At 41.1% G+C, this 26,415-nt stretch overlaps 1 protein-coding gene across 1 annotated transcript in view; it reads right to left on the bottom strand.

Annotated features, from left to right (window-relative positions):
• Positions 1 to 24,619, bottom strand: part of CCDC126 (coiled-coil domain containing 126) — a 49,290-nt gene extending 24,671 nt beyond the window's left edge. The window contains exons 1-2 of the mRNA XM_035020752.1: positions 24,376 to 24,619; positions 6,236 to 6,622 (exon numbers count right to left, since the gene is read on the bottom strand). Coding sequence (XP_034876643.1) covers positions 6,236 to 6,470 — 235 coding nt within the window. The 5' untranslated portion in view covers positions 6,471 to 6,622; positions 24,376 to 24,619. The remainder of the gene's footprint in view (positions 1 to 6,235; positions 6,623 to 24,375) is intronic.
• Between the last annotated feature and the right edge of the window lie 1,796 nt (positions 24,620 to 26,415).

Raw genomic sequence — 26,415 nt, 5'->3', positions numbered from 1 at the left:
CTCTGACCCTCCTCCTTCTCATGCTCTCTGTCTCTCATTCTCTCTGTCTCAAATAAATAAATAAAATCTTTAAAAAAATAAATAAATAAAATTTAAAAAATAAAATTTAAAAAAAAGAAGACATAAGAATTATAATTATTTACGCCCCTAACATGGGATGAGCCATTATATAAGCCAATTAATAACAGAATTAAAGAAACACATTGATAATAATACAATAATAGTAGGGGACTTTAACACCCCACTCACTACAATGGACAGATCATCTAAGCTGAAGATCAACAAGGAAACAAGGGGTTTGAATGACACACTTGACCAGATGGACTTCACAGATATATACAAAGCATTACATCCTAAAGCAAAAAAATACACATTCTTCTCGAGGGCGCACATGGAACATTCTCCAGAATAGATCACATCCTGGGTCACAAATCCGGTCTCAATAGGTACCAAAAGATTGGGATCATTCATTCCCTGCATATTTTCAGACCATAATGCTTTGAAACTTGAACTCAATCACATGAAGAAATCTGAAAAGAACTCAAATACCTGGAGGTTAAAGAGCATCCTACTAAAGAATAAATGGGTCAACCAGAAAATTAAGGAAGAATTTAAAAAATCCATGGAAACAAGTGAAAATGAAAACACAACTGTTCAGAACCTTTGGGATGTAGCAAAGGTAGTCCAAAGAGGGAAGTATATAGCAATACAAGCCTTTCTCAAGAAACAAGAAATACAACCTAACCTTACACCTAAAGGAGCTATTGAAAGAACAGCAAATAAAGCCTAAACCCAGTAGGAGAAGAGAAATAATAAAGATCAGAGTAGAAATCAATGAAACAGAAACCAAAAGAAGAGTAGAAGAGGGGCGCCTGGGTGGCTCAGACGGTTAAGCATCTGCCTTCAGCTCAGGTCATGATCCCAGGGTCCTGGGATTGAGCCCCGTATCGGGCTCCCTGCTCAGCGAGGAGCCTGCTTCTCCCTCTCCCTCTGCTGCTTCCCCTGCTTGTACACTCTCTCTCTCTCTCTGTCAAAAATAAATAAAATCTTAAAAAAAAAAAAAAAAAAGAGTAGAACAGATCAATGAAATATGAACTGCTTCTTTGAAAGAATTAATCAGATCAATAAACCCCTGGCCAGGATTATAAAAAGAAAAGAGAAAGGATCCAAATAAATAAAATCATGAATGAAAGAGAACAACCAACACCGGAAGAAATACAAACAATTATTTTTTTTTTAAAGATTTTATTTATTTATTTGAGAGAGAGAGAATGAGAGACAGAGAGCACAAGAGGGAAGAGGGCAGAGGGAGAAGTAGACCCCCTGCCGAGCAGGGAGCCCAATGCGGGACTCGATCCCAGGACTCCGGGATCATGACCTGAGCCGAAGGCAGTCGCTTAACCAACTGAGCCACCCAAGTGCCCCGAAATACAAACAATTATAAGAACATATTATAAGCAACTATATGCCAACAAATTAGGCAATCTGGAAAAAATGGATGCATTCCTAGAGACACATAAACTACCAAAACTGGAACAGTAAGAAACAGAAAACCTAAATAGACCCATAACCAGCAAAGAAATTAAAGCAGTAGTCAAAAATATCCGACAAACAAGAGTCCAGGGCCAGATGGCTTCCCAGGGGGATTCTACCAAACATTTAAAGAAGAATGAATACCTATTCTTCTGAAGCTGTTTCAAAAAATAGAAATGGAAGGAAAACTTCCAAACTCATTTTATGAGGCCAGCATTACCTTGATCCTAAAACCACACAAAGACCCCATCAAAAAGGAGAATTACAGACCAATATCCCTGATGAACATGGATACAAAAATTCTCACCAAGATACTAGCCAACAGGATCCAACAGTACATTAAAAGGATTATTCACCACGACTGAGTGGAATTTATTTCTGGGCTGCAAGGTTGGTTCAACATCTGGAAATCAATGAATGTAATACACAACATAAATAAAAGAAAGGACAAGAACCATATGATCCTCTCAACAGATGCACAAAAAGCATCTGACAAAGTACAGCATCCTTTCTTGATTAAAATTTTTCACAGTGTAGGGATAGAGGGAACATACATCAATATCATAAAAGCCATGTACGAAAAGCCCACAGCAAATATCATTTTCAATGGCGAAAAACTGAGAGCTTTTCCCCTAAGGTCAGGAACATGGTAGCAATGTTCACCATCATCACTGCCCTTCAACAAAGTACTAGAAGTCCTAGCCGCAGCAGACAACAAAAAGAAATAAAAGGCATCTGAATCTGCACAGAAGAAGTCAAACTCTCACTCTTTGCAGATGACATGATACTCTATGTGGAAAACCCAAAAGACCACCCCAAAATTGCTAGAACTCATACAGAAATTTAGCAAAGTGGCAGGATATATAATCAATGGACAAAAATCAGTTGCATTTTTATACACTAACAGTGAGACACAAGGAGGAGAAATTAAGGAGTCAATCCCATTTACAATTGTCCCCCAAAACTATAAGATACCTAGGAATAAGAGGCAAAGGATCTGTACTCAGAAAACTATAGAACACTCATGAAATTGAGGAAGACACAAAGAAATGGGAAAACGTTCCATCCTCATAGATTGGAAGAACAAATATTGTTAAAATGTCTATGCTACCGGGGCACCTGGATGGCTCAGTCGTTAAGCATCTGCCTTTGGCTCAGGTCACAATCCCAGGGTCCTGGGATCGAGCCCCACATCGGGCTCCCTGCTCTGCGGGAAGCCTGCTTCTCCCTCTCCCACTCCCCCTGCTTGTGTTCCCTCTCTCGCTGTGTCTCTCTCTGTCAAATAAATAAATAAAAATAAAATAAAATAAAATAAAAATGTCTATGCTACCTAGAGCAATCTATACATTCAATGCAATCCCTATCAAAATACCATTAACTTTTTTCAAACAAATGGAACAAATAATCCTAAAATTTGTATGGAACCAGAAAAGACCCCGAATAGCCAAAGGAATGTTGAAAAAGAAAACCAAAGCTGGTGGCATCACAAACCTGGACTTCAAGCTATATTACAAAGCTGTAATCAGGGGCGCCTATATGGCTCAGTCAGTTAAGCATCTGCCTTTGGCTCAGGTCATGATCCCAGAGTCCTGGGATCAAGCCCAGCATGGGGGGGCTGGAGTCCCCGTTCAGCGGGGAGTCTGCTTCTCCCTCTTCCTTTGCCCCTCCCCACAACTTGTGCATGCGCTCACTTGCTCTCTCTCTCTCCCCTCTCCCTCAATAAAATAAATAAAATCTTAAAAAAAAAAGCTGTAATCATCAATACAGTATGATACTGGCACAAAAACAGACACATAGACCAATGGAACAGAACAGAGAACCCAGAAATGGACCCTCAACTCTATGGTCAAATAACCTTCAGCAAAGCAGGAAAGAATATCCAATGGAAAAAAAGACAGTCTCTTCAACAAATGGTGTTGGGAAAACTGGACAGCCACATGCAGAATGAAACTGGACCATTTTCTTACACCACACACAAAAATAGACTCAAAAAGGATGAAAGACCTAAATGTGAGACAGGAATCCATCAAAATCCTAGAGAACACAGGCAGCAACCTCTGTGACCTCGGCATCAGCAACTTCTTGTTGCTTTAAAGATACATCTTCAAAGGCAAACGCAAGGGAAACAAAAGCAAAAATCAACTATTGGGACTTTCTCAAGATAAAAAGCGTTTGGACAGCAAAGGAAACAGTCGACAAAACCAAGACAACCAACAGAATGAGAGAAGATATTTGCAAATATCTTATCAGAAAAAAGGCTAGTAGCCAAAATCTATAAAGAACTTATCAAACTCAGCACCCAAAGAACAAATAATCCAATCAAGAAATGGGCTGAAGACAATGAACAGACATTTCTCCAAAGACATACAAATGGTAACTGGGTGATGGGCATTAAGGAGGGCACATCAGAGCATGATCATTATCCTGAATCATGAATGTTACACCTCTTAGATATCAGGTACTAGTAAAGAAACAGTTTTTAAATTGGGGGGGAAATAAAGTGCCCACTGAGGTCCCAGCATATGTATGAACGAAATCTATACCCAGGAACAGCATTTTGAAAAACTTCAGAACAGTACTATGGGACAAAGATCTCACAAACTTCCAAAAAATAAGTCACACATAAAGAATAAAGAATCACAACAGCATTAGATTCTCAAAAAGAACACTGGAAGCCAAGGAGGGAAAAAAAAGAAAAAAAGACTTTAAAAATCTAATGAAAACTATTTACAAACTAGGATTCTATACTCAGTCAAATTATCAATTTAGCATGAGGGTAGGGGGAATAAAAAGATCTTTTCAGATATGCCAGGAGTCAAAACTTTGACCTCTCTTATACCTCTCTGAGGAAACGACAAGGATCTGTTCCCCTAAAATGTGGGAGTCACCAATAAAGAGGAAGCTACAGGATTCTAGGGGATGGGAGATCCAAAAGAAGAGAGGTAAAGGGAGTTCCAGGATGACTGTGGAGTAAGATCCCAAATAATTCATCACCACAAGCCTAGAGAAGAAATAGTCCAAACCAGAGCAGATCAGAAGGCTCTAGGAAAGATTTCAAGATAAAGAATGTGATGAAATAGCTAATATGTCTGAATATACTGGGAGAAGACTTAAACAACTGTGGGAAGTCAGGGTAGAAAACTAGGCAAAGAAACAAAAATCAGGGCGCCTGGGTGGCTCAGTTGGTTAAGCGACTGCCTTCGGCTCAGGTCATGATCCTGGAGTCCCAGGATCGAGTCCCGCATCGGGCTCCCTGCTCGGCAGGGAGTCTGCTTCTCCCGCTGACCCTCCCCCGTCTCATGTGCTCTCTCTCTCTCATTCTCTCTGTCTCAAATAAATAAATAAAATCTTTAAAAAAAAAAAAAAAAAAAAAAAAGAAACAAAAATCAGTATTTACTAATTCTAGAGGGGAAAATAAAGTTGTACATGAAAGGAAAAGTAATAGTGTACAATAAAGCTCAGTAATGAATACCATTAACACAGTCATAACAATGCAAACACTGCATATTGTTCTAACAAAATTATATTGGGAAAATGGCAGGACTAAAAGGACATGTATGTGAAATCAGCCTGGGGTGGGTGGGATGCAATTTTGGGTAAAAAAGAAAGCTGAACCCTCACCTTGCACAGTGGGAAGTTAAGAGATAACTCCTATAATTGGAAAAATCAAGAAGAAGCTCATAGAGCATATTATTTAGAGATATGGAGGTAATCACCAAGTAAATCAGATTAAATAATTTTAAATGGCTGGCTTTAAGGAATGGGAAATTTAAGGACTGTTGGAGGTGGGAAGAACTGCCCTTTTTTATTATCAGACTCATAACACATTTTGATTCTTTAAATACATGTATAACTTAAAAAAAAACCAAAATGCTGAAATAGAGAAAATGCCCACACACTCATATACGAAGTGTTCTACCTCTCCTTTCTCTCTTTTTTCTAAGTGTTGAAGGCAAGAGAGAACATGGCATGCATACAAAACTTAAAACAAGCAGGAAGGGGCGCCTGGGTGGCTCAGTTGGTTAAGCATCTGCCTTCGGCTCAGGGTCCTGGGATCAAGTCCTGTGTCAGGGTCCCTGCTCAGCGGGGAGTCTGCTTCTCCCTCTCCCTTTGCCCCTCCCCCCAACCCCACCCCCACTCATGCATGCTCTCTCTCTCTCAAATAAACAAAATCTAAAAAAGTAAAAAACAAAAACAAACAAAACCACAGTAGGAACCCATGATGTGAAAGGGAGAATAGCAATAAACAATATTGGAGATAAAGGCAAATGCTGCTTCTTAGGAATTGATAGATGTTATATAATTGATGGTATACATTGGCACAGATAAATGTAAATATGAACTAGGTATTATTATAATGCAATTATAATTGTGTATAAAAACGTCATTTGTTTAGAGATACGTATGGAAATATCTAGCAGTGAAATGTCACAATTTCTACAATTTAACTGGTCTTCAAAAATTAGACAAATTTTTTAACAATTTTTAACAATTGTTAAATCTAGACAACAGATATATGGGTATTTATCACATTGTTTCTGTTTTTCAGTACATTTGAAATTTTTCACAATAAAAAGTCAAGAAAAATTTGCTTTGGAAAGACCTACACATGAAGTAACGAGTTGGATTTCCTTCCATAACTATCTTGAAATGGGGACAGGTTGAAGAGGAGAAAACCAGGACAAGTCTATGATTATCTTACCATATCCTGCCATAGAAGCGCCATTCTCAACATCCGAGTTCTTATTTTCCTCTGCTAGAGCTTTAACATATCTTTTGCTTAAGTCTAGGATTTGTTCACGTAACTTGACACTGCTTTGATGTCTTGGTTGTTGAAAAGTATAGTGCAGTAACATCAATCCCCAAATGAGTCCAAATACAAGCAACAGTAAACTCAATTTCTGGGACATGGTTTTTCTTGAGATTGTAAAAATCATTTCTGATGAAGTAAATACACTCCACTGAAGGGTGGTGACTAGATGTAAGCCACCAAGCAACCAAGACTTTTGAAAGAAAAAAGAAAAAAAATCTCCTCTAATACTGTATATTCTTCATCTTCAGCAAGGTTGCCTCCCACTCTCAATTAACTCTGTAAAATTGAGAAGAGAAAAGGGGATTAGTCTTAAGCTATACCATTAACAGACTAGACAATGACAAACTTAAGAGATTCTATAAATCGCTGTGATTTGAAACTGTATCATCTTCTTTGACAACTTTCTCTCCACCATGACTAAAGCTTCCAGGTTTCATTTACATTGCTCTTCAAAAATTTAAACCGGAAAAAAAAAAAAAAAAAAAATTTAAACCGGACATAAATGTCAATTAACTGAAATGCCACCATGGTCACAAAATTCTCTGAATGACTTCTTGTCATTAGTAACTAAAACTATGGACATATAGTAAGATTTATAGGAGACTATTCAAATATAGTTTTCCAAACTAAATGTCTAAAACCTATTCCTCCTCTTCCTTTAAAAAAAAAAAAGGCAGATGCCAAAGTGAAAGTGAGAAAATGAGGAAAGGTGAAACAGACTAGAAAGTCATTAAATGCCTGACCAGAAAAAAAAAAAAAAATCCCACAATTAAATAAGTGTGACAGTACTTGAAAAAGTGACTAGAAAATACTGCTAATGGCAACAAGATCGTCTTAAGCATCCAACGTAAGATGAAAAATAAGTTACAAACTCTTAAGTTTATACTTCTAAATTTATGCCAGACATAATGAGAAGTGCTAAAACAGTTTAGAAAATTTTGCTGTATTTCCAAATCTGCAATTCCAAATTTTAAATGATACAGGAATGTACTTTTATAATTTAAGGGAAAATTATATAAGGAAAAAAAGATTATACTTCAATTAAAAAAAAGATAAAGGTGATGACAATCATGGAATCTAGAAAGACCTGGAAAATAATAATGTATATGAATCACCAAAGTGTCCAGTGAAGAAAACTCTTCAATTATACCTAGTGGAGTAAAATTCTTTACATGGAAATACATCTAGAGTCAAGAAGTATATTTCACAGCTTAATGAAAATAATCCTTAAGAACTTTTTAACTTCCTGCAGTATGGGCAAATAAAACATACCGATTTTAATCCGCTTAATAGGGTATAATCACATAGCCAAACTAATAAAGTTTGAGACTACGACTAAAAATGAATACAGTAAAGGCTAACTCTGCAGAGCATTTAATCACTTTCCCTAGTGCTAGACACTAGGGAAATTATGGTTCTGCCCTAAAAGTTTGCTTTCTAAAAGCACAGATGCTTTTAAATCTTTTTTTAAATAATAAAAAATAAAGAATATCTGTTATAATCTTATGTAAAAACAATCAAAAACAAAACTTTGTATTCAAAACTTCTCTAGATGTGTGTATGTTGAGATATGTGTAAGCAGGGGATCTTCTACCCTGGCAATTCACCTGTCCAGTTCAGAAAATTCCCACTCTTTCTTCCTCCTACCCGGCCCCCCAGTCCCTGATACACTGCTAATAAATTCTGGGCCTCCAAGGTTTGAAGAACACCCATCTTCTCTTGTTGAAGTGTACCCATCCTGCGAAACCTCACTATAAGCATGATTATCCCACTAACTGGGCATATTAATTAGTATAGCAAAATAATAACTGCATTAAAAATTAAGAATTAACTCCTTTTCAAACTTTCTTCCACTTCTCCTTATTTAGTTACCATACTAAAAAATAAATCTCTTCAGATCTTATTGAAACTCTACTATTGGGCGCCTGGGTGGCTCAGTCGGTTAAGCGACTGCCTTCGGCTCAGGTCATGATCCTGGAGTCCCGGGATCGAGTGCCGCATCGGGCTCCCTGCTCGGTGGGGAGTCTGCTTCTCCCTCTGACCCTCCTCCCTCTCGTGCTCTCTGTCTCTCATTCTCTGTCTCGCAAATAAATAAATAAAATCTTTAAAAAAAAAAAAAAAAGAAACTCTACTATTAATATCAATACTGGATTACTAAACTTTACTTAACAAAGTCAAGTAAATGAACCTAATATTTTTTCTACAGATTTTACATTTGAGTTCAGAAAGTGCAAGTTCTGGGGCACCTGGGTGGCTCAGTTGTTAAGCGTCTGCCTTCGGCTCAGGTCATGATCCCAGGGTCCTGGGATCGAGTCCCGCATCGGGCTCCCTGCTCCGCGGGAAGCCTGCTTCTCCCTCTCCCACTCCCCCTGCTTGTGTTCCTTCTCGCGCTGTGTCTCTGTCAAATAAATAAAATCTTAAAAAAAAAAAAAAAAAAGTGCAAGTTCTGGATGCCCAAGATAATTTTAAAGTAATTTCTTTGGGGTTCCTGGGTGGCTCAGTCGGTTAAGCGTCTGCCTTCAGCTCATAGGTCATGATCCTAGGGTCCTGGGATTGAGCCCCGCGTCGGGCCCCCTGCTCGGTGGGGAGCCTGCTTCTCCCCTCTCCCACTCCCCCTGTTTGTGTTCCCTCTCTCGCTCTCTGTTAAATAAATACCATCTTTAAAAAATAACAAAATAAAATAAAAGAATTTCTTTACACACATATATTAAATATATTCTTCTTTAGAGATCTTTCTTTACTGGCTCCTATGTCTTTTCAAGTCTGACCTGTAGGTGTGTCAGCACCCAGTAGAAGGACCAACTGGGTATCTGCTCTGAAGCAGTCACAGCAGGCTTCTAAAGCTGGCATGACAACAAAACCAGAAAAGTGACATCACTGGAGAATTAAGAACATAGACTCCTAGGTGTTTTGGCAAATAAAGGTTAAAATGACAGGTTTTAGGTTGCTATACATATCCAAAGCCAAAACCAGAGGCAAAGAGGGTACTTCAGTTAAATAACAGCCTTACTACAATTACTTACTTCATACCAAATTCTGCTCTAAGCTCCTTATATGATTTAATTCATTATATCTTCACAACTCCCACATTAATAATGTTCTCACTTAACAGGTGAAAAAAACTGAGGCAAAGAGAAGTTAAATAATTTGTCCAAGGTCATACAAATGGATAGTGGTAGAGAGAGGATTCAAAGCTCAGGCCCTGAACCCACGCCACTCTTCTGCAGCAACGGCAATAAAATAGCAACAGCAGAAACTGCAGCCATGAGCAACCACTGAGTTCCTATGGTGGAAGGAAACACTCCACAACAGCTATTTCATTCTTTTTTTGCAATAACCTCAAAAGAAAGATGTTGTTATTCTCACGTTAAAGATGACCACATTAAAAAAAAAAAAAAAAGACCACATGAAAGCTTAGAGAGGTGGTTAACCTGCCTAAGAGTTTTACCTCGGCCACAGACCTCACTTGCCTGAACTTGGCAAAAGCTACAAGCCTACAAGTTCAGAATCTCTATTTCCATTCAGGGTCTGTCCTTTCTTTTACAAAAGGTCCTTAAACCCAGCCCTACTAGAACTGATAGGTTTTAGAGAACTCCACCAAAGTGACAAATCCCAAGACTATAACGGCATTAGACGGGGAACAGGAGATCCAGGGAGAGAGGTGGGGTTGAGAGTCAAACACAGGGAGTGTAATCTCTAACAGGTAAAGTCCTTCCAACTAGGTACAAGCTGTACAAGTCCCTCCAACTAGGTACAAACTTTTTTTTTTTTTTCCAGTTCAGGATTTTATTATTTTGGGTTTAATGGAACTTCATGGTAATGTTGTCTGGGACCAAAGTGCCAGGATCATGTCCAATGTAAGAAGCAGGTGTGACCACTGCTTCACCTCTCTGAGCTCCTCACCTTCCAGAAAGTGGTCGCTTTTCTGTTCAGAGAGTTGTTGCTATTCTTTTCTTCGATCTCCTGTTGAGTTTGTAGGTGTTCAGAATGGTTTGATCCCTATCCAGCATCCAGCTTTATTCCTGGGACCAGACAAAATCCAGGTCTCCTACTCCTCCGCCATCTTGCTCCTCCTCCAGTACAAACTTAACCATGAACTTTGCTTAAAGAGTGAGCTGCAGTATGAACACCAGACACTGAGAGAAAACACCCTGATAGTGGACAGGGCAGAAACTTAGCTAAGGAGGATATGCCCCCAAAGTAATAAATCCCAAGGAACAAGAAAGCCTAGTTTAAACCTAGTGTTTCTCAGGGTGGGGGCCCAAAGATAAAAAGCCCCTTATTGCTCTATACTGACTGTATACTAGCTAACTATTAAATTCAGAAAACGGGCCTATATGAAGGTCTTCATACAGGCGCCTGGGTGGCTGAGTCGGTTTAGCCTCTGCCTTCCGCTCAGGTCATGATACCAGAGTCCTGGGATCAAGCCCTCCATTGGCTCCCTGATTAGCTTTGAGCGTGCTTCTCCCTCTCCCTCTGCCACACCCCCTGCTTGTGCTCTCTCTCTCTCTCTCAAATAAGTAAAATCTTTAAAAAAAAAAAAAAAGGAAAAAAAAAAGAAAAGAAAGGTCTTCATAGCCTTGACTCTCCATGGAATGTGTTTGGCTCACCACTGCCCTCAACTAAAGCAGCCCATCTCAGAGAGAAGTCAGGAAGCTTTATAGGGACTACTATAGTAAAATACTCATATGCTTTGTAACTTGCTTGTGTTTGTTACACATTTTTCTATAGTAATAAGTCAAAAATTTTTTTAAGATTTGAGTGTACACACACACACACGCGCGCGCGCGCACACACACACACAGTGGGAAGGGGCAGGGGAAAGGAATCCTCAAGCAGACTCCCCACTGAGCATGGAGCCTGACCTGGGGCTCCATCTCAAGACCCTGGATTGTGACCTGAGCCGAAATCAAGTTTAACGAACTGAGCCTCCCAGGTGCCCAAAGAAGTTAAACATTTTACATGAAAAGGGTGTCTTTAAGAATAGCAAAGAGGTGAGAAGTTGGGAGCCATTATCCCACTCTACACTAGGAAACTACAAAATGACACCAAGGAATAAAGTGAGTGTGAGAGCTATTAAGGAGAAAAGGCACCCTGGAGCCTTCTCCAAGTTAAAAAGATGGCCTGTGAGAAGTTGGGAGCCATTATCCCACTCTACACTAGGAAACTACAAAATGATACCAAGGAATAAAGTGAGTGTGAGAGCTATTAAGGAGAAAAGGCACCCTGGAGCCTTCTCCAAGTTAAAAAGATGGCCTGGAGCCAGCTAATACCTGACATAGGGCTGAGCAGTTCAAAAGCCCATGAGGGTTCTCTGAAGCAACCCAAGAAGGCCTGAAAACTATTCTAAGGGTTCATTTCTTTTTTCCTTTTTTTTTTTAACATGCAAGTACTAAATGTTTATAGATGGATAGTCCTTACAAAGTTGAGATCACATATTTGCCACGTATTAACACAGGAAATCTCCCATTAATTGAATGCGTGTATGAGCCATTGACATCAAAGATTCCCTCAAATAATTACTAGGCAGTAGAAATGAAGGTTAATCAACCATTTATAAATGCTGTTTGTTGGTGATGTGCCCCCTCAAGCTGCCTGTGTGTGGGGAGAGGACATTAACAGCCACAATTGGGCTATGGCAGAGGAGGGCTTTCCTTGAGTCTTTTGTTCTGCTTGGCAGCAGTGATGGCCGGATCCATCTCCAAACTCTCGGACATTTTGTTGCAGATGATATCCACAAGACGCTCAAATGTCTGCTTGACATTAATGTTATCCTTGGCACTTGTTTCAAAAAATTCAAACCCAAGCTGTTCTCCTAAATGTTGGCTTCTCTCTGTTGAGATGACCCGCTCGTCTTCCATGTCACATTTGTTCCCAACCAGGATAACCTGGGCATTAACCCAAGAGTATGTTTTGATTTGAGTTGACCTTCCAGAAAGTGGTTGCTTTTCTGTTCAGAGTTGCTGCTATTCTTTTCTTCGATCTCCTGTTGAGTTCGTAGGTGTTCAAAATGATTTGATCCCTATCTAGCTGAATTCCTGGGACCAGATGAAATTTAGGTCTCCTACCCCTCTGCCATCTTGCTCGCTCCTCCCTCTCTAAGGGTTCATTTCCACAAGTAATTCCAAGCAAGCCCAGTAGAGGTGACTAAGATTCCCAAAAGGATACAATTATGCCTTTGGGTCTCTTCTCATAATGTTTTACATTAAAATCACCTGGACAGTTTTCTACAAATCCCCATGCCAGGTCACACCCCATACCAACTAAATTAAATGTCGATGGGATGGGATGGGATGGGATGGGATGGGTTTGGGTTGGGTTGGATTGGGTTGGGTTGGGTTTGGGTTGGGTTGGGTTGGGTTGGGTTTGGGTTGGGTTGGGTTGGGTTGGGTTGGGTTTTTAAGAGCCCTAGGTTAGGAGCACCTGGGTGGCTCAGTTGGTTAAGCAACAGCCTTCTGCTCAGGTCATGATCCCAGAGTCCTGGGATCACCCTGCTCAGGAGGAAGCCTGTTTCTCCCTCTCCCCCTGCCACTCTCTTACACTCTCTTGTGCTCTTTCTCTCTCTCAATAAATAAGTAAATATCTTAAAAAAAAAAAAAAAGAACCCTAGGTTATTTCAATGTGCAGCAAAGAATGGGAACCACTCTCCAAATCTCAAATTTCTTCATAAAGCAGCAATGAGAGCTCCAAGTAGGACCACTAAATTCAATGTTACAAGTCAGTGCATCAGGTGTGACAGAGGCTTCTTACTTGCACCTACCTATAACGACCCTGAACAGGAAGGGGTAATGGGGAGGAAAAAAACAGGCTACAATTGAGCACAGTATTTATCAGAGTCCTTTCTCAACCAAAATAGTGTACAATCTGAAAACTTTTTTTTTTTAAAAGAGGTTATTTATTTATTTGACAGAGAGAGACACAGTGAGAGGGAACACAGACAGTGGAGTGGGAGAGGGAGAAGCAAGCTTCCTGTGGAGCAGGGAGCCTGATGTGGGGCTCAATCCCAGGACCCCGGGATCATGACCTGAGCCGAAGGCAGACACTTAACGACTGAGCCACCCAGGCACCCTGAAAACTTTTTCATCCCAACTTCTAGGCCACCATATTAACTGTCTACTAATGTCTAAAAAGTCAAACTTCATATTTGGCCCAAGTAGTTTTTAACGGCAAAAACAAGGGGCGCTCTCTCTCTCACTTGCTCTCTCTCAAATAAATAAAATCTCTTAAATAAAGGCAAAAACAAAATTATCATCATTATTTTGACCTAAGATAGACTCATAAATATTTTTAGGATCCCCAGGGGAAAGTTCTTAGGCAACTGCAGAGATTACAAAAGGAATTAAGAGTGTATATGGCCCAAAAGCAGAAGAATGAAGGAGAGGAGACACATTTAAAATGAAGTTGTCTGGGGCGCCTGGGTGGCTCAGTTGGTTGAGCGACTGCCTTCGGCTCAGGTCGTGATCCTGGAGTCCTGGGATCGAGTCCCGCTTCGGGCTCCCTGCTCGGCGGGGAGTCTGCTTCTCCCTCTGACCCTCCCCCCTCTCATGTGCTTTCTCTCATTCCCTCTCTCTCAAATAAATAAATAAAATCTTTAAAAAAAAAAAAATGAAGTTGTCTGTAGAGCACTAGCTCTGAAGAGGCAAAGGAGTGTGGTCCAAGTATCATCATCTCCAATTGGATTCCTGCCACGGTTTCTCAAGTAGTTTCCCAGATTCCTCTCCAACCCCACTTCAAGCCACTGTCCTCAGAGCAGCCAAGATGTTCTTTTAAAAACAGGTCACAATCTGAATAGTCACAATTCCAATGGTTCTCAAAGGAGATATGCAAATGAATAATAAGCACATGAAAAGATGCTCAAATTACTAATCATTAGGGAAATGCAAATTAAAACCACCATGAGATACCACTTCATACCCATTTTTAGGATAGGAAGGGCATCCTAAAGTATGCCACTGTGGTATAAAGATTATTTGGAAGTGAAGATGACTAAGAAACATCAGATGCAGGAAGTGTTCCCTGCTTTGCTCTCCAAGAATTTCAAATCAGAAAGGTGACAACATTCTCATCATGGGAGACAGGGAACTGATGTTGAGACAAATCTGTACAAATAGGGCGCCTGGGTGGCTCAGTCAGTTAAGCGACTGCCTTCGGCTAAGGTCATGATCCCAGGGTCCTGGGATCGAGTCCCACATCGGGCTCCCTGCTCTGCGGGGAGCCTGCTTCTCCCTCTCCCACTCCCCTTGCTTGTGTTCCCTCTCTCACTGTGTCTCTCCGTCAAATAAATAAATAAAATCTTTAAAAAAAAAAAAAATCTGTGCAAATACATCTTAAACAACCCGTACATTCCATTAGTTTCCCCCACATATTACCTTCTCACAATTTACTGCCTCTGGAAGCTAAAACTCCTTTTCCTTTGTCTTGTCAGGTCTTCACGATTTATGGCTCTTTGTCTAAATGATATATAAGCTCTCAGGCCTACCTGCTTCTTCGGGTTTTCGTTTCATGTCTGTAATGACCCTCATTTACATATGAAATAAGCCTTTTCCTCCTGTTAATCTGGCTTTTGTCAGTTTAATTACTGAACCTAAGAAGGTAGAGAAAAAAGATTTTTCTTCCCCTGTAACATTTATAAAAAACAAAACAAAACACAAAAACAAGTGTTAGTAGATGTGGAGACATTGAAACTCTTTACACTGCTGATAGGAATGAGAAATGATGCAGCCACTGTGGAAAACAGTACGTCAGTTCCTCAAAAAATTAAACACAAAATTACCGTTATGATCCAACAATTCCACTTCTGGGTATAATCACTAAAGAATTGAAAGCAGGAACTCAGAGGGGCGCCTAGGTGGCTCAGTTGGTTAAGCGACTGCCTTCGGCTCAGGTCATGATCCTGGAGTCCCGGGATCGAGTCCCACATCGGGCTCCCTGCTCAGCAGGGGGTCTGCTTCTCCCTCTGCCCTCTTCCCTCTCATGCTCTCTGTCTCTCATTCTCTCTCTCTCTCAAATAAATAAAATCTTTAAAAAAAAAAAAAAGAAAGCAGGGACTCAGAGATACCTGTGCACTTATGTTCACTGCAGCATTAGTCAACAATAGCCAAAAGGTGGAAATAACCCAAGTGTCCAAAAAATGAACAGATAAACAAAATGTGGTATATATATACAATGAAACATTATTCAGGCTTAAATGGGAAAAAAAATTCTGATGCAAGCTACAACACAGATGCACCTTAAAGACATCATACTAAGGGGCACCTGGCTAGCCAGTCGGTAGAGCACACAACTCTTAATCTCAGGGTCATGAGTTCAAGCCCCATGTCGGGCATGGAACCTACTTTACAAAAAAATATATATATATCATACTAAGTTAATAAACTATACACAAAAAGACAAATATTGTATGATTCCACTTCATACAGGTACTTAGAACAGTGAGATACATCAAGACAGAAAGTAGAATGGTAGTTACCAAGGGGCTGGGGCTGGGGAGACAAGAATGGAGAGCTATGGTTTAAAGTTCAGAGTACAGGGGCATCTGGGTGGCTCAGTCGTTAAGCGTCTGCCTTCAGCTCAGGTCACGATCTCGGGGTCCTGGGATCGAGCCCCGCATCGGGCTCCCTGCTCCGCGGGAGGCCTGTTTCTCCCTCTCCCACTCCCCCTGCTTCTGTTCCTGCTCTCGCGCTCTCTCTCTCTGTTAAATAAATAAAATCTTAAGAAAAAAAAAAAACCATTAAAGTTTAGGGTACAGAGTTTTACTCTGGGATGATGAAAAAGTTCTGGAGATGTATAATGGTGATGCCTGCACAATCTCATGAACGTACTTAGTGTCACTGAACTGTACGCTTAAATATGGTTCAAATGGTACATTTTATGTGATGTATTTTTTACCACACACAAAGTCATATCACATCACTCCCCTGCTTAAAAACCCTTCAACAGTTTCCCACTGCACTTAAAAAAAATTAGAACTCTTTACCTCAGGCCACAAGGCCCTGCAAAATCTGACTTCTAAACCCTAATCTCTCTTGTCCTAATCTCACACCACTTCTACTAGCTCACTGTGCTACAGCCACACCAGGCAAGACAAACCAAATTCTTTCTGACCTCAGGGTCTGTATACAACTGCTCTTCACCTCCCTGGAATGCTCTCCCCGCAGCTAGTTCCTTTTCATTTTTTAATATCGTTATCTCAAATGTGGCCTCTTCAAAAACGAGCACTCCCACTCCTGCCCCACCTCCAGCCTCAAGGTACTCCATATGAAATTATATATTCTATCTTTAAAACCTTGAGCAAGTTACTTTATCTCCCTAGACCCCGATGTCCTCATTTATATAATGGGGACAACAGGAGTTACCTAATACTGGTAAAGAGAAGTGACACCTCATACTACTCAATATACACTAACTTTTACTATTAGTGTCAGGTACTAATACAGCAATGACAGTAATTCTTCTTTTTTCTTTTTTAAGATTTTATTTATTGGACAGAGAGAGACACAGCGAGAGAGGGAACACAAGCAGGGGGAGTGGGAGAGGGAGAAGCAGGCTTCCCTCTGAGCAGGGAGCCCGATGCGGGGCTCGATCCCAGGACCCTGGGATCATGACCTAAGCCAAGGCAGACGCTTAATGACTGAGCCACCCAGGCATCCCAATGACAGTAATTCTTGATAATCTGAGTTATCTGAGCTAATACAGGAGATGTTTTACTAGACCTAAATAAAACTCCTCTGATTAGCTCTCACGGCCCTCCGTAATCCAGTCCCCAAAGGCAAATTTATTCCCCATTAGTCACAAAAATATCTCCCCCAATCAAGCCAGTCTTCTCACTGTCTCATGCAATAGTAATGATAACACCTTATGTTTACATGTATTTTTATTTATGAAGCATGTTTCCTTATATCCTCTCATTCAGTTAGCTAACAGCTATCAGAGAGGCTGCAGGCTTGAACAAGTTTCTACTCAAAATTTGTGGACAGCATGAAATATTTCATTGGTACTAGTTACTGAAGAATTACCCAGTCCTAAAAAATGATATAATGGCATACTGTTGAGAAGACTTCATCTTCCAAATAGCCTAAAATGATACTAGAGTATCTCTTTAAACGCTACCTTCACCAGAAGGATTTCAAAACCTCATCACATTACCCCAGTCCTTGCTGATCTGCTCTCACAGCACATTACTTTATATCAGCTGATTTCACACATCCCACCTTCTCATCCAGTCATGAGCCTTGTCCCCACAATCCCATGTTCCTGAGGGCAACAGTAACCTGCCCTACGCCGCTGCCACAACACCCACAGAGCCCAGTGAACAATCAGTAGAGATACTTAGAGTTTACTTTAAGCACATCCCTGAGTCTAACCCCACCTTCTTCCAAGCAGCAATGACTTCCCTGCAATGTTGGAAGTTTCGAGATACAATTAAAGTACCTTCAATTATCCATTTTGGGGCTAGATGAACCTGAGAAATCTAATACAATCCCCTGACATTTCAGATGAAATAAAACCTAGGATATCTTGCCTAATGAGACAGTTAATGGCAGAAACTATATTGATCTAGAAGACAGATCCTGACTCACTATTTAGGTTTTTCTCTATACCATACTACTTTCTTTGCCTCCACTAGAAAGGCTAGGTTTGTAAATACTGAATGAACTGTACTGTTTTGCTTTAAAAGAACATAACCAGAGGGTGCCTGGGTGGTTCAGTTAAGCGTTTGTCTGCCTACAGCTTAGGTCGTGATCTCGGGGGTCCTGGTTCCCCCCCCCCAACGGGTTCAGCAAGGAGTCTGCTTCCCCCCCTCCTTCTGCCCCTCCCCCCAGTCTGTGCTCTCTTCTCTCTCTCAAATAAATGAATAAAATCTTTAAAAAAAAAGAGAGAACATAACCAGAAAACAGTAATGGCAGTTTAGAGCAATGATCCTAAAATTCCGAAAATATATGCTTGGACTATTCATTAAATTGTCAAGTGGGCACATTAAAGTTTCAAATACACTTTATTCCCATAAATCAAACTATTACGAAGTTGCTGCAAGAAGGATTTAAGAAATCTTAGAGCTTAGCTTTTTTTTACATAAGCAAAAAACAACAGAAAAAATATGAAGTAAAGCACAGATAAATACAAGATCTTCTGGATGGAGACACCTTCACAATGACCAGCAGACACTGATAAGAAAAAACACAGTTCCAGAAAAAAGATTTTGGGGGTGGGGAGGGCTGCATAAAGGCCTAGGCTCAACAATCTTTACGAAGTTTCATTTAAAGCATGAACAACTTGGTTTACTCACTCATTTGCTCGCTTATTCATTCACAATATTTACTGCAGTACCTACTATGTACCAGAAACTGGAGATGTGAAAGGTGAAACAAGACAGGATTCCTCTTCTTGTGGAGATTATGTTTCAATTGGAGACAATAAACAAGCAAACACAGAAACAAGTTAATTTCAGCTTGTCATAAACTGCTATGGAGAAAATAAACAAACAGGGTGATGTGAGGATATATGAAGAGTCTACGTGAAGTATCAGGTCAAGTAAGGCCCTCTAGGGAGGTCTGATCTAAAAAAGAAGAGGAAAGGGGCGCCTGGGTGGCTCAGTCGTTAAGGATCTGCCTTTAGCTCAGGTCATGATCCCAGGGTCCTGGGATCCAGCCCCGCATCGGGTTCCCTGCTCAGTGGGAAGCCTGCTTCTCCCTCTCCCACTCCCCCTGCTTTCCCTCTCTTGCTGTCTCTTTCTCTCAAATAAGTAAATAAAATCTTGAAAAAAAATAAAAAAGAAGAGGAAGTAAAGTCTGGTTCCAATTTCCTTCTAACTAAAACCTTTAGAATTCTTTTCTGACCAGAATCTTGGGAGCAGGCAGTAAATTCCTTATTCCTAGTCTCCTCGGTACAAACAAATGAGAATGGGAGGGATTCCCAATCCCCAGCATGGAATGGCCTGGTTTGGAGAAATCGTCCGAAGTGAACAGAAAGAAACTCACAAGCAAATAAAGTTTTGTGTTCCCCTTGCTTAGAAGAATGGCAGTTCCACTGTTCGGTAATATATAGGTATAGTAATAATCTGATATAGTGATTTTGCACAGAAAAATATATAAATATATTCCTATTACCTTTTTCTAATATGAAGGGGGCAGTGCGGTAAGATGGGATATGGAATAAAATCTAGGTAGCCATCTGCCAGCGTGTTAACTTAAAATGGTTATAAAGCAATTTTTTTTTAAGTAGACTCCACGCCCAGCATGTACCCCAATGCTTGAACTCACGACCTTGGGATCAAGACCTCAGCTGATATCAAGGGTCATATGCTTAATGGACTGAGCCACCCAGACACCCGGTTACTAAGCATTTTAAATAGAAATTTTCAAACTCTAAAAGATTCCTTGTCAAAGGACAAAAAGGTAGAAAAGGAAAAAAAGGGGGAAACTTTGTTCTTGGTTTTCACATTTATTAAAGGCCTTAACGTCTCCATCCCAATAATCTCCGAAGATCTGTTCAAAGTTCTTTTTTGCCACTTACCAAATAGCAAACAGGCAAACAAACAACTAGGTATTTAAGCAAGATGTTTAGTGGTTTCTCCCTAGCCAGGGACCTAAAGACAAATATATATTAGTTCAACATTATTACTACAGTCAAGACAGAGGATCACCCTCATCTTAAAGAAAAGGAAAGTGAAGCACAGAGGATTAATGACTACCCATCGGCAAACAAATGGGGGGAAATTAGGCATCCAAACTCTCAGCACAGGATTCTCGTGGTTTTTTTTCTTTTTTTTTTTTAAGATTTTATTTTTTTATTTGAGAGAGAGAGAGAAACAGCATGAGAGGGGAGAGGGTCAGAGGGAGAAGCAGGCTCCCCGCTGAGCCAGGAGACCGATGTGGGACTCGATCCCAGGACTCCGGGATCATGACCTGAGCCGAAGGCAGTCACTTAACCAACTGAGCCACCCGGGCGCCCAGGATCCTCGCGTTTTTCAAAAGCAAGGAACAAAAATCAACTTAACGGTTTGCAAGTAGCACTTTTTAAAAAAACAAGATAAAATAGAAACTATCCAAGTAGACTGTACACACTACAGATTTTATGTCAGTTTTCTTTCAGTTATATACGTATATTTTTTTTCTTACACAGACACATGCACGCACACACACACTTGGAGTCTTGACATAAAAAGATCTCTTGCTATGGGTTGCAGTCAAAAATTTTAAAAACACTTCATTTCACACTGCCTGTCTTGAAATACTTGCTTGTATTTTTTATGGAAACATTGCAATAGCAACATTAAAAACATTAATAGATGATAATCCTACCTAAAAAAATCTCCCCTTCAAATCCCATTTTTGCATTTATTTAATGCTCTGCTTTTTGCGCTTGTTTATGACTACAGCTAAAGTAACTATCAACTAACTAATTAACAGCAATAACAGCAACTAGCAAGGAGAGAAGCTCTCGCTCAGCCAAAAGTGCTACAAGAATCAGTGCCTACTAGTCTCCCAAGTACTTTACAGTTAGAGAAGCAGATATACTTTACAAAAAGACACAGTATGTTCACCAGAGAACAAAGGTTCAGACAGTTCTCTCCAAAAAAAGACTCAGAAGTAAGTCCTCCACAGACTTGACCTCGGAATGTAATTTCAGGGGGAAACGCCCATTCTTAAAATACTTTTTCTACACAATATTGCCCAAGGCTAATATCTAGGGGAAAAAATTAACAGAAAATACAACCATCTACTCCTAATTAGGTCTAAAATTCTAAATGTGAACTGCTTTGAGAGAAGCTACACTAAAATTCCAGCTAAGATACAGAAACATGTCTCAAGATATCAGATCATTTTTAGATAGCATATTTGGGAGAAAAGAGAGAAGATAATAGCTCTGAAGAGTACAAAGATAAAAGAAAATGGGTAAAGTAATTCAGGGTTAAGAAGAGGACAAAAGGGAAACTACTCAATCACTATGCCACAGTAAAAGTTTAATCCAAAACATATTAGGCTGGGGCACCTGGGTGGCTCAGTCAGTTAAGCATCTGCCTTGGGCTCTGGTCATGATCCCGGAGTCCTGGGATCGAGCCCCTCTCTCTCTGCTGCTCCCCGTGCTCATGCTCACAAGCGTGCACGCGCACACGCGCTCTCTCTCTCTCTCTCTCTCTGTCAAATAAATAAATAAATAAATCTTTTAAAAAATAAATAAAATAAAATATATTAGGCTGTACCAGATATTTCAGTCACCTGCCCGCAGCCTCAACCAATCATGTTTTGTGACACATGAACCCACCTCCCCCTCCACAGCTAACTAGACTAGCAGTGGGCACCTTTGCCTGAGGCCTTGGAAAAAAAGAGCCATCACCAGGATGTTGGGAATAGGAGCAAAAAGGGAAAGAATTCACAAAAAGAAACAATGAAGTTTGGATTAGGGGACTGACAAAGTAGATTCAAAACAGGTAAACAGAGGTTATAAGTAAAATAAGAGATACACAGTAGAGAGAAAGAGAACTAAGCACGTCAAAATGTAGAAAATGTCAAAAATGTAGAAAAAACATGTGCAGTTCATGAAGGAGGAATGCTTGTTTGTGGCAGCTTTCTAGTTCCTACATGTGCATCCCCTTCCTCGAGGTGGGGAATAAAAAACCCCTAAAACACAAATAGATGACTAAAAGGGCTTATTTGAATTTGTACCATGTTAAAAAAGAACATCTAAAAACCTTTATCATTGAAAGTCTGAACTAGAAGAGTCCTTGGAACCAGACCAATTCACTATGTTAGGCATGAGGAAAATGAGGACCACAAAGGAACATAAGGTTATACAGATAGGGACAGAGCTAGGACAAAAACCAAGGTCTCCTATTTCTATAGTCCATTACTCTCTGTCCTGTATTGCACTAACACCAACATAGAAACTTTTTTTTTTTTTCAAAATGAGTATTTTTGCCACATATTTTTAAGAGAATCAGATTTTAAGAAATCTTTATATGCATAGGTCATCTCCCACAGTTTAAATAAGTTTTCCCCTTACTTAGTTCCTTGCTCTCTATTATCCTTATGAAATACATTCATCAGATTTCTCCTTTTCTTCTTAAATTTTTTTTAAATGCATCAGTCACTGAAGACATGACATAGAAAATTCATCAGGGCCCTACTGGCTTTTCTTCCACTATAACTGTACACTCAAAAACAGCGTTACTCAGGACTTGTTACTTCACATATTACACAACTGTGTTTGAACCCAAAGTAGTACATAACAGAATTTCCTTTTTTTTTTATTTAAAGATTTTTATTGGGGCGCCTGGGTGGCTCAGATGGTTAAGCGTCTGCCTTCGGCTCAGGTCATGATCCCAGGGTCCTGGGATCGAGTCCCGCATCAGGCTCCCTGCTCCTTGGGAGCCTGCTTCTCCCTGTTTCTGTCTCTCTCTCTCTCTCTCTCTCTGTCTATCATGAATAAATAAATAAAATCTTAAAAAAAAAAGATTTTTATTTATTTCTTTGAGAGAGAGAGAGAGAGAGAGAACAGAGGGAGGGTGAGAGGGAGAAGCAGACTCCCCACGGAGCAGAAAGCCTGATGCAGGGCTCGATCACAGGACTCTGAGATCATGACCTGAGCCGAAGGCAGACGCTTAAACGACTTAGCCACCCAGGCACCCCCATAACAAACATTTTCAATGAAAAAAAATCAATGAAGGACCATAAGGATTTCCTTAAAGAAAAACTCATCACCAATGTCAGTAAATATCAGGAGAGAACAGTGCAAGAACCAAAACTATAGAGGAACTAATGTGAAATGTTTCAAATCACTCCTTATAAATTTTATTGCATTCATTCAATTTGTTCTGGGAAAACTACCACTGGCAAACAAAAATCCCAAAGGGGTAAAATTATTAACCAGTGAGAAATTGTACAGAGCGGTGGAAAAAAGTTGACATAAGGTAAAGATAGTGAAGCCCCACGTCAGGATTGCAGAACACCTAGATGCTTACTCTGCCAAAACAAACACTTAAGCTCCTCTAAAGATTCTCCCAAAGGACACAGCTGGGGGGGAGGGGGCAGTGAGAATAAGTCCTTGTATCTCCAGAGCTGATCCACAGAAAAGCAGAGTCATCAATTTCCTAAGAACATTCTCAGCCATCTTAAAACCGTAGAAATTAAGAAGACAGCATACTTTAAAGGAATTCCTTCCTTAGATTTAAAGTGAACAAGGTATTAAGTGAAGAACACACAAACTAGGGTGCTAGTCATTAAACAAAGAAAAGCACAAAACTCATAAATCCAGAGGCCGCTTCAGTATAACTAATAAAAGTATGATATTCAAGGGATTTTTTCATCAAAGGAATTAATGTCACTGTAAGCACATTATTTTTTATTCCAACAACTTAAAGGCGTGTACTGTTATCTCCACTTGATTGATGAGGAAACTCAGGCTTAGAACCTTTAATTAACCAAGGTCATAAAGCCAGGCAGTGCCTCGATTAGGATGGGAACCCAGGCTGCCGGAGCCCCTCTTAGTACCGATTTCAAGTGTGTAAGTCACAGTCGACACAGCAGTTTAAGTTCATCCTTACCAGTCACCCAGGAGCTGAGTTTGAAGAGGGGGTAAAAAAGGGGCCAACTGACTTTCTCCCTCAAAGTAGAACAGAGCTGAGCTGTCAAAAGCAGAAAAAGAAGTGAGCGCGGCTGCCGCGCGGGCGCTCCTCCATCCCTGCACCGGGTCGGTCGCTCCCCGGCGCCAGGGGCCATGGGACCGAGCCCGCCCCGCTCGGATCAAGCAGTCCAAGTCTCGCTCGGTTCTCCGCCCGGGGCCCACCGGGCCACGGCGGTCAGACCCGGAGGGGCAGGGACAAAGAGCCTCCTCGGCCGCGGGCTACTGGCAGATCCCGAGCCGGTTCTCTGAGGACACCTGGGGGCAGCGGCCCGGGTGGGGCGGGCGGCACGAGCGGGACACGGCGGAGGAAGGGCGGCCGCCGGGCCTGAGGGGGATACCGGAGAGGCGCGGGGCGGGCGGGCGGAGTCGCCTCCACCCCCGCTTCGCTCTCGCCCCCTCCCCATTACCTTGCCTGTGGGCTTCTTGTCACTGTCGCCGCCGCCAACGGGCTCCCGAGCCGGGGCGCGCAGCGAAAGTCGATTAGCAGGCGTCAGTTGCGTCCTGCGCTCGCGAAGCAGCCTCCAGGTCGGGATGGAGAAACGCCAAGATTGAGAATCACGGACGAGGTGGTTCCCAGCTCGTGGATATTCTACTCTTCTCGTCCCTCGCAGTCCGCTTCCGCTCCGCCTCCCGGCCCGTCCTGGCCCTTCCCCCACTTCGGAGACCAGCCGATCGCGGCGCGCGGCATTATGGGGGATGTAGTCCGGGAATGAGGAAGAGGCGGCACGTGCTTCTAGCCGGGCTGATCCTACTCCTGGGGCAGGACGACGCCGTTGCGTGGCAACCAGAGGAAGCTGCCGGCTTCTCCTGGATTGGAAAATGAGTTTACGGGAGGCAGACGCTCTGTCTTAACTCCCTGCAGTAGCTAAAGGAGAGTGTGGGCGTCTTACTCCTGACCCTCCAGCAGGCGACTAATAATTCCAAGGCTGTGAGCTGGAGGCAAAAGGACTTAGTGATTAAAAGTGTGCTGCATGCAAGAATGTACGTTATTGCCCCTGAATGCCCTTAGTCAGTGGAGTAAGGCAAGAAAAATAAAAGGACTAACGATTAAATAAGGAGAAACAAATTGTTATTTTTCACTGATGATGTCATTATTATGTATGTGGCAAATCCAAAAGTATCTACAGATAGATTGTTACAATTAATAAAAGTTAAACAGGTTAATTTAAAAGTCGCATTTAAAAAAAACTATGTATTTCTACATTCCAGGGATAAAGAGAATTAATATTAAGATACCACTTACAATAGCTTCAAATTAAATATTGAGTACCTAGGAATAAATCAAAGAAGGGCAAGACCTACATGAAGAAAATATTTTTTAAAAAACACTGAAGAGGGGTCACTGGATGGCTCCCGCTGTTGAGCATCCAACTCTTGATTTCAGCTCGGGTGGTGATCTCTGGGTCTTGGAATTGAGCCCCATGGGGCATGGATCCGCTTGAGATTCTCTCTCTCCCTCACCCTCTTCCCTGGCCCCAAAAGTCCTTGAAGAAGTGCCTGTCTGGCTCAGCTGCTAGAGCATGCAACGCTTGATCTCAGGGTCATGAGTTCAAGCCCCATGCTGGTCATAGAACTTACTTAAAAAAGAAATAAAAAAACAAACACTGAAGAACACTTAAACAAGAGATAATATGTTTGGAGCACCTGGGTGGCTCAGTCAGTTAAGTGTTGCCTTCAGCTCAGGTCATGATCTCAGGATCCTGGGATTGAGCCCCTCATCGGGCTCCCTGCTCAGCAAGGAGCTTGCTTCTCTCTCTCCCTCTGTTTGCTGCTCCCCTTACTTGTGCTTTCTCTCTGTGTCAAATAAATAAATAAAATCTTTTTTAAAAATAAAAAGATAATATGTTCATAGAAATTTCAATACTGAATGATGTCAAGTCTCCCCAAATTTATCTGTAGATACAATGCAATTCCAGATAAAATCTCAATAGTGTGTGTGTGTGTGTGTGTGTGTGTGAAACTTAAGCCAATTAGACATGTTATGGAAGAGCAAAGACAAGCATTCATGAGGAAGAGAAGAAAGTAAAAGGAAGAGGAGGAAGAGGAAGACTGTGCTACCAGATAGCAAGTTTTATTACAAAGCCATAGTAATTAAGGCAGTGTGGTATTGGATCAAGAATAGACAAATATACCAATGGAACAGAATAAAGAGCCCAGAAAGTCTCACCCATACATGGGAATTTATATTGTCATGGTGGTGATGCACAGCAATGCCTAAGAAATGGTTTTCCATAGGGGCGCCTGGGTGGCTCAGTTGGTTAAGCGACTGCCTTCGGCTCAGGTCATGATCCTGGAGTCCCGGGATCGAGTCCCGCATCAGGCTCCCTGCTCGGTGGGGAACCTGCTTCTCCCTCTGACCCTCCCCCATCTCGTGCTCTCTCTCTCTGTCTCATTCTCTCTCTCAAATAAATAAATAAATAAAATCTTTAAAAAAAAAAAAAAAGAAA

This window comes from Mirounga leonina, unplaced genomic scaffold (assembly GCF_011800145.1).
Source record: "Mirounga leonina isolate KUSES-001 unplaced genomic scaffold, KU_Mleo_1.0 Mir_174, whole genome shotgun sequence".
In the NCBI taxonomy this organism is placed as follows: Eukaryota; Metazoa; Chordata; class Mammalia; order Carnivora; family Phocidae; genus Mirounga; species Mirounga leonina.
Note: the sequence above shows the minus strand (reverse complement) of the source record. Positions and strands in the feature narration are given on the sequence as shown.